This window comes from Petaurus breviceps, unplaced genomic scaffold (genome assembly GCF_028583685.1).
Source record: "Petaurus breviceps papuanus isolate PSGF00001 unplaced genomic scaffold, PetGlider_PUasm1.0 90750, whole genome shotgun sequence".
NCBI classification, from domain to species: domain Eukaryota; kingdom Metazoa; phylum Chordata; class Mammalia; order Diprotodontia; family Petauridae; genus Petaurus; species Petaurus breviceps.
The window spans coordinates 4,046,205-4,065,823 of NW_027187335.1; the positions used below are offsets into that span (position 1 = coordinate 4,046,205).

At 37.1% G+C, this 19,619-nt stretch overlaps 1 protein-coding gene across 2 annotated transcripts in view; it reads left to right on the forward strand.

The window, feature by feature from the left end:
* Window positions 1-19,619, forward strand: part of MMD (monocyte to macrophage differentiation associated) — a 28,868-nt gene that overhangs the window by 3,247 nt on the left and 6,002 nt on the right. For both annotated transcript variants that reach the window (XM_069067464.1, XM_069067465.1), the window contains exons 2-6: window positions 4,472-4,553; window positions 7,943-8,103; window positions 14,085-14,159; window positions 15,457-15,558; window positions 17,717-17,786. In XM_069067464.1, coding sequence (XP_068923565.1) covers window positions 4,472-4,553; window positions 7,943-8,103; window positions 14,085-14,159; window positions 15,457-15,558; window positions 17,717-17,786 — 490 coding nt within the window. The remainder of the gene's footprint in view (window positions 1-4,471; window positions 4,554-7,942; window positions 8,104-14,084; window positions 14,160-15,456; window positions 15,559-17,716; window positions 17,787-19,619) is intronic.

Genomic DNA, 19,619 nt, shown 5'->3' on the forward strand with positions numbered 1-19,619 from the left:
GGGTCAGCTTCCAGAATTATTCAGCTTCTACAGAGTGGGGCTATGAGGAAAATTCAGTCTACTGCAGAATTTCCAGGAGGCAGTATACTTGGTGTGCTAAAATCATAAAGGTGTAAACATTCTATTTGATAGGCTCCAGAATGGCCACATTTCTATCTGCTCACCACACTGAAAATTACCAGCCTCTCCTTTTCTTAACTCCTCTTCTAACACCTGCAGCATTTTTTCCAGGATCATATAGCCCTAAACCTCTCCAATGTTCATTTTTACCTGTTTCTATGGATTCCCCCCCCCCGCCTCTCCCTTGAGATTTTGAGATTGATTTGTACCCTGCTACATCTACCCAAAAGATACATGACCCATTTCTCAACAATAGATACATTATGCTACTGGTAACAGTTTAAAAACAATACATAAGAAGAAGGTTTTTTGTAGTACTCCTCAAGCTCTCCACCTTCCCCACTAATTCCATTTTTCACACTGTAGCACTTGCTGGAATCATTTGGGGAAGGGGAGGGTCAAATTGTACAAGCCATTAGGCCATCATCCTCATGAACCATTTATTAGTCTGAATCTCTAGTGATGATAGAAGCTGTTTTTGAAGAAACGTTCCCTCAATTATGTCCCATAATGTAAAGGACAACTAATATGTAGAAGTATGGAAGTATTCATGGTAGGCTGATGTTCTTAACAGATGATTAGATTGAAGGCTAATTTATCATGCTCAGGGCCTTGGTCCCTGTTAAAGGACATTTGTTGTTGTGGATCAAAGATATTTTAATTCTAATTGAGGTAGTATGTTTCCTTTTGTTAAATTGAGGTGCAGTTTGCTATAAACTTAAAGAAACATAACTGTTATAGAGTATCACTTTCCTGTTAAGATAGGAATAGTATTAATATTACAAAAGGAAGGGCATTCTTCTTACTAATCCTCTGAGATCCTTTGTGATTTGCAAAGCTGCTTTCAGAAAATACACCACTTTAAGAAGAAGGAGCCCAAGAACCAGAATTAACCTGCTGGTCTTCAATCTTGATCATTTTCTCCCCCAACATCCTTTTTGTTTTAGTACCAGTAAGTAGAGAAGCACTGAAAGCTATGGATAGGATTCCTCTCTAATTTTGTATTTATTTCAAAACATGGGGTATCAGATATCTAACTGTGGAGTAGGGATGATATTACATCTATCTAGGCAGTTATCTATGTAATATAATTTAGAGAGCAATGGGTCAGTTCCTCCTCCCCCCTTTCAACTCCCTTCCCTCAATTGGCTATAGTGCTGCTTTTCCATTATTGGAGATGTGTTCCTTGGATTCAGGCATTGTAATCTTCAGGAATCCCTTGTTTAAATTGTCGTTGTTGGTCCTGGTAGAGCTAATAGATGATATATCAGCTATTCACATTTCATTGTGAATCAGTTTTTGTAGCAACTTTCCAAAGCTAGGTGAGAGCAGAGTAAGAAAAGGACACAGCAAGGTTATTTTTTTAACTTTATTTTTTTTTCAATAGACAAAAACCTATTTTCTTACCTCCCTGTTAAAAAAAAAAGCAAAGCCCTCATAACAGAGCTCCATAATCAAACAAAATGAATTCCAGAGCAGGTACATTTTAATAGAGAGGAGGGATGAAGATGGAGCAGCCTGAATGGAGCAAAAGGTTTTGGGGAAGCAGCAGGAGGGATTTGGTTTGGGCAGATGGGACAGAAGAGAAAGTGGCACCAAAGGATGAGGGAGAAGTTCTTTAAGTGTGGAAGGAGTCAAGTGGATTACTGTTTTCCCTACTTAATCATTTTAGTCTTGGCTAAACTCTGTAAATGGTCATCATTTACCCAAGTTTGGTTTGGTTTTTCTCCTTCAGGCAGGTGATACTTTTCCTGCTGATGCTAGAATATTAGGTAACCTGTAGAGTGTATCAATAACCATGTTAGAAGTGGGTTGTGTTTTTTACCATAATACTTGAGATCCTTTCTTGATCTTTATTTTTGTGTGAGAACTGGTTTTTCTGTATTCAAATTCAATTCTATTTTTATTCTAGTTAGATGAAATTTTTTTTGGTACCAAAATGGAGTGTGTAGAGGGTTTGGCTTCTGGCAAGAAGTTGGGAAATTACAACACAATTGTTTTCAAAACCTTTTCTCTGGAGCAGAGATGCTGAAAGTTCCATTGTACCCCTAGAAAATACTTTGTGAAGGAGAGAAAAAGAAACACTCTAGTCTAGGGATTCTTTGCCATTTTTGTATCATGGACTCCTTTGGCATTCTGGTGAAACCAATGGACATGGACCCCTTCTCCAAATAATGTGTAGAAATGCATAAGACAAAATATGTAGAGTTACAAACAAAACCAATTATATCGAAATACAGTTATCAATCCCTTAAAAAGAAAAAAGGTCATGGACTTCAGATTAAAAACTCCTGCTCTAAAGGAGAGTAGCTGATAATCACATATCACATCTTTGCTGTTCATTAGATAAAGTTAAGGCATTGGGGGTAGGGGAGAACAGGTATACTATGTTTTCCTCTTAAACTTAATGTTATTTTAACATACATTGTTCAGCTTAGGGATAAAATAAGTCATTCTGTGTAAATTCATAATGTTGCATTGTGTTAAGAATTTTAAGGCAATTTATCTGTTCCTGTATAAGAGTTTCAATTTCTAATTGTGGGCCAACAATAATATAGACTGCTATTTTAGCATTAGTCTTGATGATGGGTGGTTTTAACCCTGCTTACTCCACCCGAGGTTGAGAGTTGCCAATTTAATTTAACCTCAACCATCCTAAGGTATTGCCATTTACCCTATAAAATTGTTCCTCATAGGGTGTGCTGACTTACAGATATGTTCCTATGTCTGAACTTAATGATGTGTTAGATCTTTGGACACTTTTAAAGCACTTTTCCCTAGAGTGTAATTATTTTCCTTTCTCCTAATAAGACCTATATGGCAACACCCTGGTCCTGAAGGAAATTAGCAAAATTATTTGAGAGATTATCAGGAGACCAAAAATATTACTTGAAGTCTACAAAAGTACATGAGAGAACAGTTTAAAAGAATTTTGCAGTGCTTCACTATGTAGTTCTCTAACAGTTTCCAAAACAGTAAAAATGCAGTTCAACAAATATTTGTTGACTGACTGTGAAATGACTAGCACCTCAGTCGCTCTAGTCATCAAACTGTGATCATTGTGCAGGTGAGCAATCTATATAGAAATTCTTTACAGAAGGCCTTACTTTCATGCATCTTTCTTAAGACCATGTCTTACTTGATTCCAAAGTGTTTGGTTTCATCTGTGCATAAAAATAGATGTTATTTTTTTTAATACTTGGGATCCAAATGCTAAGTCTAGCTTAGGGCAGCCTAAATATGTCTGCTTAGTTTGGCCTGGTACTGTCTGCCATATGAGACAGTAAGTTAGCTCCTTCAGATTTCCTCTAGGATTCCCTTTAGATATGGAAGGGTCTTGTTCATCTGTCAAGAAAGCAGCCTTCCAAAGAGAAAAGAGTTCTATGTTGAATGTCCTAAGTCATCTCAAATTGTCAGCTAAACTTCTCCAAAAGAAAACAACTTTCTCATAATGAAATAAAAGAAAAATAATGGGTATTTCTGGTGAGGTTTGGAGCCTACCTCACTTAATTCGTGTAGAGAGCAGGGTTCAGTCTACCTACTTATCTCAGGCTTGAGCTAGCAAAGTATCATTTATTTATGCTGCCCAGTGTGGGAACATGTTCTTTGTAACATAATATAGAAGAACAAGTTGAACAGCCCTGATGATCATGTGGGCTTAAGGCTCTGGAACCTAGGCAGTGTGCAGAAAACACCTGTTTATATGGAAGGGTGTCTAACCTGAATATTCTGAGCAATATAATAGAAACCATTCAAATGCATTATTTTTTTAATGTTTTAATGACCAGAAAAGTACCCTGTGTTTGCATTTGCATAAGTTTAAACACATTATTGGTTGGGGAAGTCTTGTTTTTTTCTTTTAAATGAACTAAAGGAACAATTAGCTAAACAAACAATATGTTACCAATGTTTTGTTATCAGTTTGGTATACATATTTACTGTAACTTGTTTTGGGTTTTTTTTCCTCCAGCATTTATTAAATAAAATAGATAACATTTATTTAGCCAAGGTTTGCAAAGCACTTTACACGTTAGCTCAGTTTGATACTGAGAACAACCCTGTGAGAGAAGTGCTAGTATTTTCCTCCTTTTACAGGTGAGGAAACTAAGGCTGAGAGAGGTTAAGGTTGCTTATCGGCATCAAACCAGTAAGTAAAGCATTTGAGGCAGGATTTGAACTAAGATCGTCCTCACTTTAAGTCCAGTACCACCATAAGTTGTCCACCATAACTTCCGACATTTTGATTTTGTAAGTAGGCATTTCTATCATCACTTTCTTATCTGCCACATACAAGGCATGCCTACACACTCTTCATCATTGCTTTCTTAACCTGATATCTGTTTTTTACCAGGTTCATGAACCATCGGGCCCCAGCCAACAGCCGCTATAAACCTACTTGCTATGAACATGCAGCTAACTGTTACACACATGCAGTGAGTATGCTGGTCAGCCAGCCTCTAAATTCTTCCCAGTGATCAGTAGTGAAGTTCTTAGTATTATCTGTAATACATAATCAGTACAATTTGCAATCTGTGAGCCAAGGAAGACTGGCAAAATGATGCTTACACACGCTGCCAGGGTTTCTGTGTTGAGTCACCATGGAAACTGCAGTCCTCTTTCAATTAAGTGGACTATATCCTGGCCTATCTTGTATCCTCTGATGAGGTTTTTATAAAATGAATAATCATGCATACTAGGGATAAATAAAGAGAATTATTTTAAGAAGACTACTAACTCTAAGAGAAAATACGTCACCTTTTTCAAATGTGTCTTAACTCTTTGGAGACTATCTTTTCCCCAGGGATCTCTTCAAATTTAGTGCCTGCCTTCAGACTGTAGTATAATTCAAACTTTTTAGGTCCAAGATCATTTAGTAAATAATTTATTTACTTTGCTGAATTGGTATGGGGGTTTATAAAAATGTTTTTGGGTGAAAAAAGCATAAATGAAACAATATAAGCAAATACTAGACACTTGAGGGGAGGCAATAGGGGCTAGTTTATAAAAGCAATAATGTACATCCTCTTAGAGGATGGAAAAAAGTATTAAATCATTTTAGCCAGTGTAGAAGCTATTACTCTGCCATATCGTTGAGTTGAATGGATACCAAAACACAGGGATCTTTACAAAGAATGGTTTCCACATCATATAAGAAGCAATTGAAGGAACTAGGAAATGTTTGAGCTGGAGAAGAAAAGATTGAAAAGGGGTAGGGAGGGGTTGTCAAGTGAAGGGGGAATTAGTCTTGTTCTTTGGCCAGAAAGAGCAGACCACTGGTTTAGTTGTGGGCTGAAATTTCAAAGAGAGATGTTCAAAGTTCAATGTTAGGAAAATCTCCTCCAAAATTAGAGTTGTCCAAAAGAGGGACAGGCTACCTTGGGCAGTAGTAGGTTCCTTCTCATGGAAGGTCTTTGAGCACAGTCTGGATGCCTATTTGTCTTGTGTGTTCTTGTTGGGATTCCTATTTGGGTGTGGGTTGAGCTAGATGACTACTGAGCACCATTCCAACAACACATTCATTGATTGTATGAAATTCATTTGAATAGTTGTATCTTCTCATTCCCTTAACCCTCATTCCTTCCCCAGTATATAATCACCTGTCTTCCTCTTAGGAACCATGAAGTTTAATAATCCCTGAGCAAACCAGCTTTTATGATTGGATTACTTGATCATTAAGTATTCTTATTCACTAATGGTTTAGTTTAGTTTTTAAGTCATTTATTCATTGCTTAGGATAAACCAAACTTCATAAAGCTTCTTTTCTATGTGCGTTAATACCAAGATTAAGGTATTGTTCTAAAACAAGTTCTACTGGGGGGTATACTTGGATGCGTTTTACAGTAGGATATAAAATATCAGTTAAGTACATATGTTATTATTAGGAACTGGATTTTAACACTTTGTACAATAGAATACATAGTTCCAGGTAATCTATGTTTTCTCCCATCAAGGACATAAAATGCTGAAATTCCAAAAGACCCCTTTACAAGATGATTCTTCCTGATGGTCCCATAGTATGGATGCCATGGATCATGATGCTCCAGTGTACTTTGGTTTTGGACTGAGTCCCAGTTTCAAGACAGTGGCACATCTTCAGTAATGGGAAAGGTGCTGCCCTGCCTTTGGTTTCAAACTTCCTTTCAAATGCCACATGGCTTAATTTGTTCCCTGTTGCACTAAGGATTGTACAGTTTAGAGCCAGAGAAGATTTTAGAGATCATAGTCCAACCCCTGTTTTATAGGAGTGCAAATTATTATTTTGTTGGGAGTGAGGAGGTGGTGTCTGGACCTAGTATTCTATCCAGGTCAGGAGCCTTCTAGTTTTGGAAAGTTGCCTGAGGCATTGAGTGTTTAAGGGACTTGCCCAGGAACAGATAGCAAGTATGAGTCAAAAGCTAATAGGGACTCCTAGGCAGGCCCGTTAACCACTGTGCCCTCCCTCCCTCCCCCACAAATATAAAATGAATCTAATAATTTTGAAAATATAATTGGTTTTGAGGACAGTTGTTTGCTGATAAACCTCTAAGAAAGTCTAGTTTGGGGTATAATTGAGCTACCAAGAATAAAAATGAAAGCTTAGCTTATAACCTTGTTTAGGTTAAGGTGCTTGTTTGTTGTTTTTCCTTCAGAACTCATAGATATACAGTAGCCTTTCCAAATAGAACATATTGATGAAACACACACACACACACACACACACACACACACACACACACACACTTAGCCTGTTTATATAATACCAATCAATAAAAAGTTGATCCTTAGATACCTTTATATATTGAAATAAGTATGGTACTGAGTTTTTAAAAAGATAGCCTTAATAGTACCAGTAGAATTGCCTGTACTTTAGTCTTGTACAAAAAGCCAGTATACAGACCATTAGATAAAATGAATACAGTACAGGTTGTATTTAAGATGAGGCTAAAACAATTGTTAAAAGTTTGTTTTTCAGCTCTCCATTCCTTCTTGTCTTGTCACTTCTGTGAGTTTCATAAGGGAAGGAACAGACTCATGATATATAAATAGCAAATTTAGCCCCACACCGAAGAGTTGAAAGGGAAGTTGTTCAATTAAATGGGAAATCCTCTAGGACATGTAGAAGGCGTATGACTTCATGTTCTTTGAGATACATCAAGTTTAGATGTTGCAGTAAGGAAAGCTGTGTTAGAGAAGCAGTGGAAATCTCCACAATTTATATCCAGGATTAGATTTTTCTAGTTCAGATATTAGGTTGCTTATTTCTCTTGGGGAGTGGGGAATAAAAGACCCTTATGTTACAGCTATTTTTAAAAATCTGGGTCAGGAAGAGAGTATTGACAATGAACCAGAAGGAGAATTCCTTTTGCCTCTGAGATTCTGGTCTGTTTTACAGTGATATGGTATAAATGAGCTTCAGGGGAGGGCGTTTTCATGTTAAGAGAAGACCTTGTAAAAAGACTTAAAATCTGCAAATGCCCAGAGCTTGACAAAAAGGCTTACATAGTACTACAAAAATCCCATTTGGCATATTTTAAGCACGAATTTTAAATTGAGTCTAGCAAGTAGAATGAAGCACTTGATTTTATAAATTAGGGTAGGTGATATGATTTGATTTCATAAATTAGGGTAGATGATATGATTGCTAGCCATTGAACATTAGTGACAATAGCTGGTCTAAGAATCTTCAACTCTATACAGTCTTTATTTGTTATGATTACCCAAAAGCAGGAAATGTTTTGTTTTGAAATTTTATTTTTCTGAGATGGATAAGAATGCATAGGTGATATAAAGGAATAAACTTCTAAATTCAGTGCCTAAGTATTTATCTGTGTTGTTTCCATAGCTCCTCATTGTTCCTGCTATTGTGGGCAGTGCCCTCCTCCATCGACTTTCAGATGACTGTTGGGAAAAGATCACAGCATGGATTTATGGAATGGGCCTGTGTGCCCTCTTCATCGTTTCCACAGTGTTTCACATTGTTTCATGGAAAAAGAGTCACTTAAGGTACAGCAAACAGTTTGTTCTTTTAGTAGATGAACCCATTTGAACTGAAAATATGTGCACCTGCACACACACGTGTGTGTGTGTTGTGGCAAGGCAGATTATAATTTAGTTGAAAATGAAATAAGCTCCTGCTTTGCAGATTCTTATACCATTCCATTCTTCATTTCTTGATATGATTTTCTTTGGTTTAGAGTTTTTCACACTAATCGGGCTACCACTCACCATTCCTGGGCTTGAAATGTCTTGTAAAATTCATAAACACTAGTTCTGAAGGCTACAGGATATGATAAAGGGAGAGAGGAAGAAGGTCAAATAAATTTTAGGTATTGTCAAATTTTTTAAAGTAGCACAAATATTTCTGACACATAATTTTGTGTCTCATTTCTGAGAAGCAGTGTGATGTCATGGATAAAGAGCTTACCTAAAAGCCAGGAAGATGTGGCTTTAAGTCCTACCCTTGACCATTATTGGCTGAGTGACCCTTCAAGGGTCAGCAAGTCACTTCAGTTCTCAGGGCTCAGTGCCACTGGTGCTATAGAAACAGATCACTGCCAGCAATGTATTGATACAGGAAACTACCAATTAACATTATCTAAGCAGTATTGAATTTTTTTTTAATATTTCCCAATTATATTTTAATCTTGTTTAGGCTGTCCTTTTGCAAGTGGGCCTCAAGTCTGACATCTACTCTAGGCCAGGGCTTCTTAAGCTTTTCACACTTTCAACCCCCTTTTGGCATTTTGGGTATGTTTTGGGGGGACAGGGGGGTTGGCAGTGCACATGCTTTGTGTTTAGAACCAAGGCTTCAGTTTTGCTTGATGCAACATGGGCAAGGACTGCCAGAAACACCTTGGATTCATTATTCATTTGCTTTTTAATTAATTTTTGGTTTTTGCATGTTCAGAAAATTCTTACCATTGCCAAATTTTCCAGACTGCTCTAGGCAGCTTTCTAAGAATATAAGTTGTAGAGAAGGCACTGATCTGCATTGGTAGAAGGAGTTTCCTTACTGGAAGTTGAATATAATCATAGGGTCAGTCCTTACTCAGATTTTACGTCCAACATTTTGACCAACACCATTATCTTGACTTCCTTATTGGTAGTTCTGATCTCTTAACTTTTCTGCTGAAAGCTTATTGATGTCTTCCTTTGCCCATCAAGTAAATTTCAGATTCTTTTGCTTAGCCTTTAAAGTCTCTCCCCACCTACTGTCATTTACATCACTCCCTTTGACGTACTCTGGGCACCAGCCAGATTCCGTGGCTTCGCTCTTGTTGGTTCCTACACTCAAGAGCCAAGACACCTGTTGATTCCTAGAACCCAACTCCAAGGCCACCTTCACCATGAATTCTTTCTTCCTTCATGCTTCCGGTAGTTAGAAATCATTCTCTTCCGAGATCTCAAACAATCCTTTGCTTAAAGTTTTCCATATTCATTGTATACTCTGTAGTTATTTGTATATATTTCACATCCCTGACCCCCCACTCCCTCCACCTGCACTTAGTTATAAGCTACATAACATCAGGGACTATGTCTTCTCTATCTCACCTAGCTCTTTATTCGGTGCACAGTAGATGCTTAATGTTTATGTAATTGAAGTGTTTTGGGGGTGGGATGGATCTTATTATCACTAAAGTTTTCTCACAGAACCCTTAACAATGACACAAAGAATATAGTTTGATGAATGTGACCTTAGGAAATAGCTGCCAGGAGTTGGTGCACATGGTAACCACAAGTAAAATTATATGGACTATATAGGACATAGTGATAGAAATCTTGGGAACTTGTTTCAAAGTCAGTCTCTCAATATTCTCATTTAAGGCCAAGTGTACCAACAATGCAATATTCACAATGCCTATGGCAATTATAAATATGCTGATGTGGTTATTAATCACATAATATACCAGGCTCTCTATATGGGGGATAAAGCTAGAACATTTATTAAAATACCAAATAACTGAGTCCCAAAACCTGAAAGTCAAAGCCATCACAATAGTTATGAAGTTGGCACACGTAGTTAATGTAGTAAACACCCACATTCTCAAGCCTTTAAAACAGTACAGACTACGCAAAGGTCCTCCTCTCCCCACTCACAGCAACTGCTCAATATCCAGAAAGCATGCTCCCAGCAGTTCCAGCCCCCCTGCAGTTCTGGTCCCTGGCAGTCCTCAGCAGGGGTCCTTAGCAGAAATTCTGGCTGGCTCAAAAAAAAAAAAAAAAGGTTTGAGCCTCCGCCTTCACCTCAGCCACTACTCCTGCTGCTGCCTCTGCTGCTGCCGCCGCCAGTCACCACAGGAACCCTAGCTTGGCTTCTGCTTCCTCTAGCTCCACCCCTTCCTGCTACATCAGCAAGTCCAATGGGACATGGAAGATCTTTAAATCCTATAACCCTTACACCAAGGTATTTGCTTATAAATTTAGCCCCTCTCCAAGGAAATTAAGGATTATTTGAATTTCTTGAATCTTAATTTGAATGTAGTCCTAGTTATACAAGTCTACATTTTATACAATATCATGGCCCTAAATCTACTGACAAAAATAAGACGATGCCAATTTATAGACAAGAACAAAAATAATTATTAAATGTTCTCTTAGCCTGAAAGAACCAAACCCCTGTTAAAAAGGAAGTCTCCTAAGCAAGATGACTAGCCAAGATGAGAAACAGTATGGCCTGGCAGAAAGAATGCTGGACTTCATTAATCAGGAAGACCTGGGTCAAATCCAGCCTTAGATATTCCATCAGCTATGTGACCCCAGGCAAGCCACTTAACTTTTCTTAGCCTCAGTTTCCTCATCTGTATAATGGGGATGATTTTGTAGGGTTGTTGGGCTGTAATAAGCTAATCAATCAGCAGTCATTTATTGAGCACATTCCAGGTGCTTTGCTAATCTTCAGATGCTCTCAATAGTTATTTTTCTTACCTGTTGATTTGTAGAACTTGTCTGAATAGCCCAAAACAATCAACCTTTGCAAAATACATCAGTTAAAAGCAAAGTTTAATTGCCTCCAGGTAAGATGTTTTTAGTTATGAATTCTACCACCCATCATGAACCCATATGCTTTAAAGAGGAAAAATTACAAATTTGAAATCTTCAAGGGAAGGGCCTACAACCAATGCTTGAATTGACTTTTAGAAATGGGCTTGAAGTGTTTTAACAATAGGCAAAGTAGCTTTGGTAATTCATAGATTCCAAAATGAAGAGCCTTCAGTTTGTCATCTATTCATCTCATAGCAGGCACCATGGAGATCATCCCCTCGTTTGAGAAAGCTATGGCCAGAGGAGGTTAAGTGACTTGCCTCCCAATCACAAGCTACATGTAGTAGGGATTTAAACCCCAGGCCATAGACTCTAAGCCCAAGGCTTTCTTCGTTTCTACAGGCCTGCCTCCCCTTCTCAAAGACTACCCTGTCGGTAGAGCTCTTTGTGATCTATCTCAGTTCACTATTTTTCCTATTGCATGGCAGAGTGCCTGGCACTTAATAAACACCTAATAAATGTTTGTTGATTGATTTTTATGGCATTTTTCCTATATTAAAACAAAGCACTCACAATAACTACAAGTAAAACTCCATTGGTAAGCCATTTGTCAGTAGATATGTGGTCAAAGGTTATGAACAAAGAGTTTTCCAAAGAATTGCAAACTATAAATAATTATGTAAAAAACATGTTCTAAATAATTAATAATAAGAAAAATGAAAAGTAAACTACTATTGAGGTTATACCACATGCCATGAAAATAGGCAAAAATAACTAAGAATAGGGACCGCTAATATTGGAGGGGCAGTAGAACAGGCACCCTAATACATCGTCATTAATGGATCTCTGAAATAGTCTAACTGTTCTGTATATCAAATTGGAATTATGCAAGAAAAGTTATTTATCTGTTCATACCCTTTGACACAGCAGTTCTACTACTGATTTCATATCCCAAGAAAGTCAAAGATAAAAAGTGCCATATATACTCAAATATTCGTAGCAATTTTTCTGGAAGCAAAGAACTAGAAAAATGTCTAGAAAAAATGACAGACTATGAATGTAATATTATTGTAGAGCAAGAAATTACAAGTATGAGGAATTTAGAGAAACATGGGAAAATTTGTATGAATTGATACAGAACAAAATGAGCCAAAAACCAATGGAACAACGCACACAACAGGCTACAATAACAAATTAAAAAGAACCCTAAAAAGAAATAGAAGTCCTGGACAATAAAGAGTGAAATATAGGATACCTCCTTCTTCCCAGCAGAGACAGGGCACTACTGAGATAGAATATTATATACACTGTCAGGTATAGTCACTGTATTGTATGCTTTTGCTTAATAGTTTTTAAAGGGCAAGGGGAGAGGTTGTTAGAAACAGAATTAGGGAGACACCAAAATGACTATGGTAGAAAGACAAAAACCAACAACAAGATGTAAAGAAAAAATCTCCCTTAGCTTTTTGGGTCATACTGCTCCAAAGCCCTAGAGGCTAGTCAATGAGCATAATAATTTATTATCTTGGCACAAGCAAATGCTTGTGGTTACTTCAGTAGGCTTACTTTGACATTCTGATTCCTGAATCAATAAAGATTTATAGATACTTGCTTCACAACACTCAGAGCCACTTTGCCATGAGCTAGAGAAATGGAGAGAATGCAAAGTAAAGAGCACCATAAGCCATGTAATAAAATTCCTGAATTTTGCTGTTTCCTGAAAGTTTATTCAAATACCAATATACAGCCAATGTCATAGGGAACCTTGACTGTAAAGTATCCTGTACAGTACAGCTACTGTGTAGTATATGGTACAGACTTAAAATCGCATCCATCCTTTCCTTGAATCCTTAAATTCCTTCAGTGAGCTCAAAGATTGAGATGAGTTGATTCATTGCTCTTAGTGGTCCCATCTAGCTTTAGATCTGGGGACCCCGCCTCCCCCATTGAGTCTGTTTTGATGAATAGAGCATAGTATGGTAGAAGGGCAAGACCAAATGCCAGTTTTCCACCAACCCTTCACTATTGCCTTTGAAGTACTGAAAAAGTCTTGAACAAGGGCCCAGGCACTTTGCTCTGAAATGGGCAGTGGTATCTGCATTTCTAATAAATTCAACTGAAGCAAGAACCCTAGCAGTCATTTTTCTACTTGAGGAGAAATTATCAGGTATACAACCATTTCTTATCACAAGCCTACTTTTCACTCTTGTGGTTAAATTGGTTTTTAAATATCATTTAAAATGTGATGTTTGTACTCTACTGTAGTCCTGCCCAAATGCTATCCCAGAGTGGAGAGATCCTGGGTTCTTTAAAGCTATACCAGCAGAACACACACAGTGGTAGGTAAGCATTACTAAGCTAGACGGGCCTGTCATCCAAGGGCCAGCCTAGCCAAGCTCCATTCAAAGAACTGCCTTACCTTGGACCTAGATACTAGATGAGTGCTTGACCACATCAACTGATGAAAGGGTTGAAAACTGCATCAGTGAAGGCTCTAAGAAAATCACGGCTCTTTGGAAAAAAATTTTTTTATAGGACATACAGAGAAATTTATATACCAAAGAGATCCTGAATAAAATAGGTTCAAGAAATTAAATAAGTATCTACTGAACATTATTGTAAGTTAGACACCGAGGGTGATATCTCTGCTTCCAAAGTAAGCTGTTTTTAACTACAGAAAATAAAATGGGTCTTGAAAAATCGCCCTTCAGAAGGGGCAACTCATTTTGCTAGACCACTGGATGAGGGAAAGTGCTCAGATACTTTTTCATTTGTTCATCTCATTGAGAGTCTCTAAATGCCTTCTGTTTTTAAGAACAAAATATTCCTAAGAGAAGTTTCATTTCCATTGTCTATTATTTTGTTTTTAAAGACTTGCGGCTATCATGGGAAAATTCTAGAAAAAAAATGCTGTGGAAATTGCAACGTGATAGGAGTAGTCCTTACTGTGCATTGTTTCTGAGAAAAAAGATATACCTCAATATTTTTATCTTATCCACTAGGACAATGGAGCATTGTTTTCATATGTGCGACAGAATGGTGATCTATTTCTTCATTGCAGCCTCCTATGCACCATGGTAAGAAACTAACTTTCTATTTTTAAGATAGTACTTTCTGGTTTCTTTTTGTGTCTATTTTTTTACTGGGTTTTGTTGACTTGGTTGTTCTTGCCAGGATGTTTATTATAGCTTTAGTAAATGCTGCTCTTAAAAAAAAAAAAGTAGTTCTGGGGTGGCTAGGTGGCGCCGTGAGTAAGAGCTCCGGCCCGAAGTTGGGAGTACCTGGGATCGGTTCCAGCCTCAGATACTTAACACTGACACAAAATAACTGGCCATGAAACCTTGGGCAAGTTACTTAACCCCAATTGCTTTAAAAAAAAAAAAAAGTAGTTCTTATATGTCCCTTATATGCCACTTAGAGTACACTTATTTAAATCTACTCAAATTGAGTATAGTCATTTTCTATTCCCTATTAAGAATAGAGGCCTTTCTTTTGGTTCTTACTTCCTTTTTCCTCATTTGCAGTACATTTTCCCTATACTAAATACCTTTAAAAATTGTATTCTACTTATTTGATCCTCATATCCTTTTGTGCAGATCTAATAATGCCTTTGTTGCTTTGAAAAAAGTCTTTCCAGATTAAAAATATGTTCTTCCCACAAAGGAAATTTTTAATCTCTTTCAAAAATCTCTCTATGCCAGCAACTGCTGTAGACCGCTAGAGGTAGTTGGCTTCTGGGTCTGACTATAGCAACACACTTGGTTCTTAGAGGCCTACTAACATGGTGCTATAAAAACAAACCCTGCTGATTTCATAACATGATCCAAAGTTGTGTGGGCCCAGTTCACATGGGGGAACAAAAGCCAGAGGCTTAGAGGATTAGCCTGAGTTCAGCACTCTTTTAACGAAGACTCATTGAAAAAACTCTATCGAATGCCTTGTTCAAGCAGTCCCTCTCATTCCAGCATATGAAGCAATTGGTACTTGTACTGAAAGAATAGCAGCTATAGCTCTGTGATCTACATATAGGTTTTTATCAAAGGCTCTCAGAGTTTCAAATGCAATATGTTCATCTGCTCACAATTATAATTGCCAAGAAAGAAAGAAGCCGTAGCAACATCCCACTTATATAGAAGTAGAGGGATGTACCTCCGAATGATTATCTTCAGGCTAGTCCAATTTTAATTCATATTTAGAACCAGCGAAACTCCAAATCGCCTATTCATGTTGAATGCATTTTTTTCATTCAGCTTTTTTTCTTCTTTAATTACCTTTTCTATAGCTAATTTTCTGCTCTCATGGTTAGGGGGAGGAAAACATACTAATCCCATTCATTTATCACTTCTGCTCTTGTTGTCATTTCTACATTTTTAGGTTAAATCTCCGTGAACTTGGACCCCTGGCATCTCATATGCGTTGGTTTATCTGGCTCATGGCAGCTGGAGGAACCATTTATGTATTTCTCTACCATGAAAAGTAAGAAATTGATCATTTGCATTTAACTTTAAGATTCAACTTTAATATTGCTTAAGTTTACAACTTTACTATTCCTCTTTTACAATTTCAAAATAGTAGAAATACATAAATAGGGTGTAAACTTTTTTTTCAACAGTTGCTTAGATCCATTTGGTGTAAAAATTTCGTAGAAAAATTGTCTCAAGAACAATAGGTATGTTGAGCTGTGATACACATACAAATAAATTAAGATACCTGAAGCCCTAGGATGGAAATATTTGTTTGTATGCAGAGTAGGATATATCAATATATTGAGTTTATGAAGAAATAGAAGAAAATATAATTGAAAGTTAGGTGCTTGGAGCTTGAAAGGACTTTAGAAATGTTGAATATGCTGTCAGACATGGTTTTATGTCAGTTATAATTATTTTTCTTTGTTTTAAGGGAGGGGAGGGCTTAGTGGAGGAAGTAAAGAATCTCAAGAAATGACTTCTACAAAAACAAAAGGCAGCAATACAAGCTATCTTTAAAAAAAGGATTACTTATTAAACAAAGAATGACAATGGATGGCATAGAGAAGAAAGAACATTTCAGATGGGAAAACAGCATAGCCATGTATGAACATGATAATAGGGGATGGGTAGGGGGAGCTGATACAGTAAAGAGATGAACCTGACCAGAGTGAAAGTTGTCTCATGCTAGGGAGAGAGAGAAGGTTGATTTGTAAGACAGCTTTGACTATAGTACATGAGTCTACAGGACATGGTAAGATTTTGAGGATGTTCATCTCCTAATGAAACTTAAATTGGCCCCACAAAAAAAACCCCAACCCTTAGAGACTATCTAGTCCAACTTGATCATTTTACATCTACTGACAAACAACCTCCCAAAGTTAAAAAGACTTAATCCATATAACATGGATGGCCTGAGACTCTGGTCTCCTACTCTGTTGCCTTTTATGTTAAATCATGTTGCTTCCATTAATATTTTGAAATATTATTAGCATACTTAGGACCTTCCACATTAGTTAGAACCTATTAAAATACTATCTTTGTTAGAGTCAATGTCGCATCTCTCAGAACCAAACATAATTCACATATATCTTTAAGTGCACTTCCCTTTTCAAAAGTTAAAATGAAAGTTGTCATTTCTGACACCAGAAATTTGTAACATTAATTTCCATTTACATACTGCTTCTCATAGTATATAACCCTGGGGTTATTAACCTTTTGTGTGTCATGAAGACCTCCCCCCCCCACTCCGGAAGTCTGAGGAAGCCTATGGACTTCTCAGAACACATATAGATACATATACATTTACATATATGTATATATATGGTATATATGCATATATATTTTAACCAAGTTCAGAGAACCTAGGTTAAGAGCCCCTACTATAATCCAATTACTACAGGAATGATGTACCATTATACAATAGCAAGAATACTGTGACTGGGCAACTCTTGGCCATTCTAGCATTGGACTTGTGCAACAGGCCTAAGTTTGATTCCTAGCTCCACCAATTACTACTGTCTTTGTGATTCTGGGCAAGTCACTTAACTTCTAAGTTTCTCCACAGGTGAAACGAGGATAGTGAAACTTGCCCCACTTACACATAGAAGTATCAGGAAATCTGGTGGACATGAATAGACTTTCTTAGAGACATTAGACCTTCTGTAGCTTCGTGATGAGTCTCTGTTTTATTGGAATGTTTTGCAGACCAAGAAGTTCCTGTTCTTTGCTCCCCACCTCCATAGCACTGCTCTTATGCCTCTTGTAGCCTATAGCCTAAAACTAGAATTCCAAACTCAGTCCTTCCAAGCATATATTCTTTGTCCTTTAACGAAAGGCTCCATGTTGGAACAGAAAAATAAACATGAAACAGGATCAGAATGGAGGAAGTAGGGGAATGGATTTAAGTTAACAGTAATTGACATTTGCTAAAAGATGTTTGCCAGGTAAGGATTTGAGTCTGGTACCTTTTTAAATTCTTTGCCATTGTTATTCAGCTGAAATTACTTTAGTGTGGGGTCTCGTGGACTCCTTCCAGGATAATGCATTTCGTTCAAATAGCCAAAAATTGACATACCTTTTCAAAGGAGAAGAGAAAAGCATGGAAGTATCTTGTTTGGTGTGATAGAAATACACACACTTGGTATAACTCTGTTTTATTCCTCTAGGTATAAAGTGGTCGAGCTCTTTTTCTATCTAACAATGGGATTTTCTCCAGCCTTGGTAGTAACATCAATGGTAAGAAATGTAATCATTATTTTGGTGACCTCATGATCTTAACTTTAAAAAAAAAACACATCATGGGATTCTCTATGGCCTTTTGCCAAGATCCCTATTTTGACCACAAGGTTTGATGTATAGCAATAGCATATCCACTTAATTAGAAACTTTAAAAGAAAAAAAGATACCATGACATGCCTGTAGTATACCCAGGTGCTGTCCAAAAGCATAGAGGAAACACTGTCTCTGCCGAGCGATGTCAAGTTGATGTAACACTGATTTTCAGGACTAGTGAAAAAAGTTGCTTCTTAGAATGAAACATAGTTTCTTCATGGTGGTATTCTCTGTTTACCTTCTTTTGAAGATTTTATGGACCCTCAAAAGTGTGTAGACTGTATGAGTGTGTGTACTTAAATTTTTTTTTAACATTTCAATTATTTATTTTTAGCATTCTTTTTAAATTTTGAGTTCCAAATTCTCTCCCTCCCTCCCACCACCTCCTCACCCACTGAGAAGGAAAGCAGTGATATCAGCTATACATATGAATTGTTACAAAACATATTTCAATTCTAGCCATATTTTTGAAAAAGTGAGAAAATTTACTTCAGTTTGTACCCAGTTCATTAGTTCTCTCTCTGGAGATAGGATTTTTTCATCAAGAGTCCTTTGGAATTGTCTTGGATTATTGTATTAATCATCATTACAACATTGCTGTTATTGTACACAGTGGTCTCCTGGTTCTTCTCACTTCACTTTGTATCAGTTGGTACAGTTCTTGCCATGGTTTTCTGAAACCACCCCCCTTATCATTTCTTATAGCACATTAGTATACCATCACAATCATATGCCACAACTTACTCAGCCATTTCCCAATTGATGAGCATCCCCTAGATTTCCAATTCTTTGCCACCACAAAAAAAGCTACAACAAATATTTTTGTACATTTAGGTCCTCTTACCTTTTCTTTGATCTTTTTGGGATACAGATCTAGTAGTAGTATTGCTGGGTTAGAGGATATGCACAGTTTTATAGGCTTTTAGGCACAGTTCCAGATTGCTCTCTAGAACAGCTGAACCAGTTCACTACTCTACCACAGTTCATTAGTATACCTATTTTTCCTCCCCCCCCCCCTCAGCGTGTCTTATTTTTGATAGGTGTAGGATTGTTTTATTTTGAATTTCTCCAGTAAATAATGAGTTCGAGCTTTTTTGTAAATATGACACTAGATAGCTTTAAGGTAGCACTAAGAAGCAGTGGATAAGAGGGCCTGGCCTTGAGTCAGGAAGATTCATCTCCCTGAATTCAAATGTGGCCTCAGACACTTACTAACTCTGTGACTCTGGGCAAGTCACTTAACCCTGTCTGCCTCATCTGTAAAATGAGCTGGAAAAGGAAATGGCAAACAATTCTACTATCTTTGCCAAGAAAACCCCAAATGGGATCATGAAGAGTTGGGCATGACAAATAACTGAACAAATATAACAATAATAGATAGCTTTCTATTCTCCTGAAAAAAAACTGTTTATATCCATTGTCCACTTATCAGTTGGGAAATGGCTCTTATTTTTATAAATTTAACTCAGTATATATCCAAGAAATGGGCCTTTATCAGACAAACTTGAGGTAAACATTTTGATAATTACTTCATTGTCTATGGTACCTTTTAGCATAATGTAGTTTCCTTAATAATCTTTTTTAATTGGGTGTATTTTTGCTTTTGCTTTGTCTGAAATCATGATTGCTACGCCTGCCCTTTTTACTTCAACCAAAGTATATCAGATTCTCCTCTCAACCAAACTTTATTTTAATTCTGTATGTTTCTGTTTTAAGTGTGTCTCTTATAAACAAGAT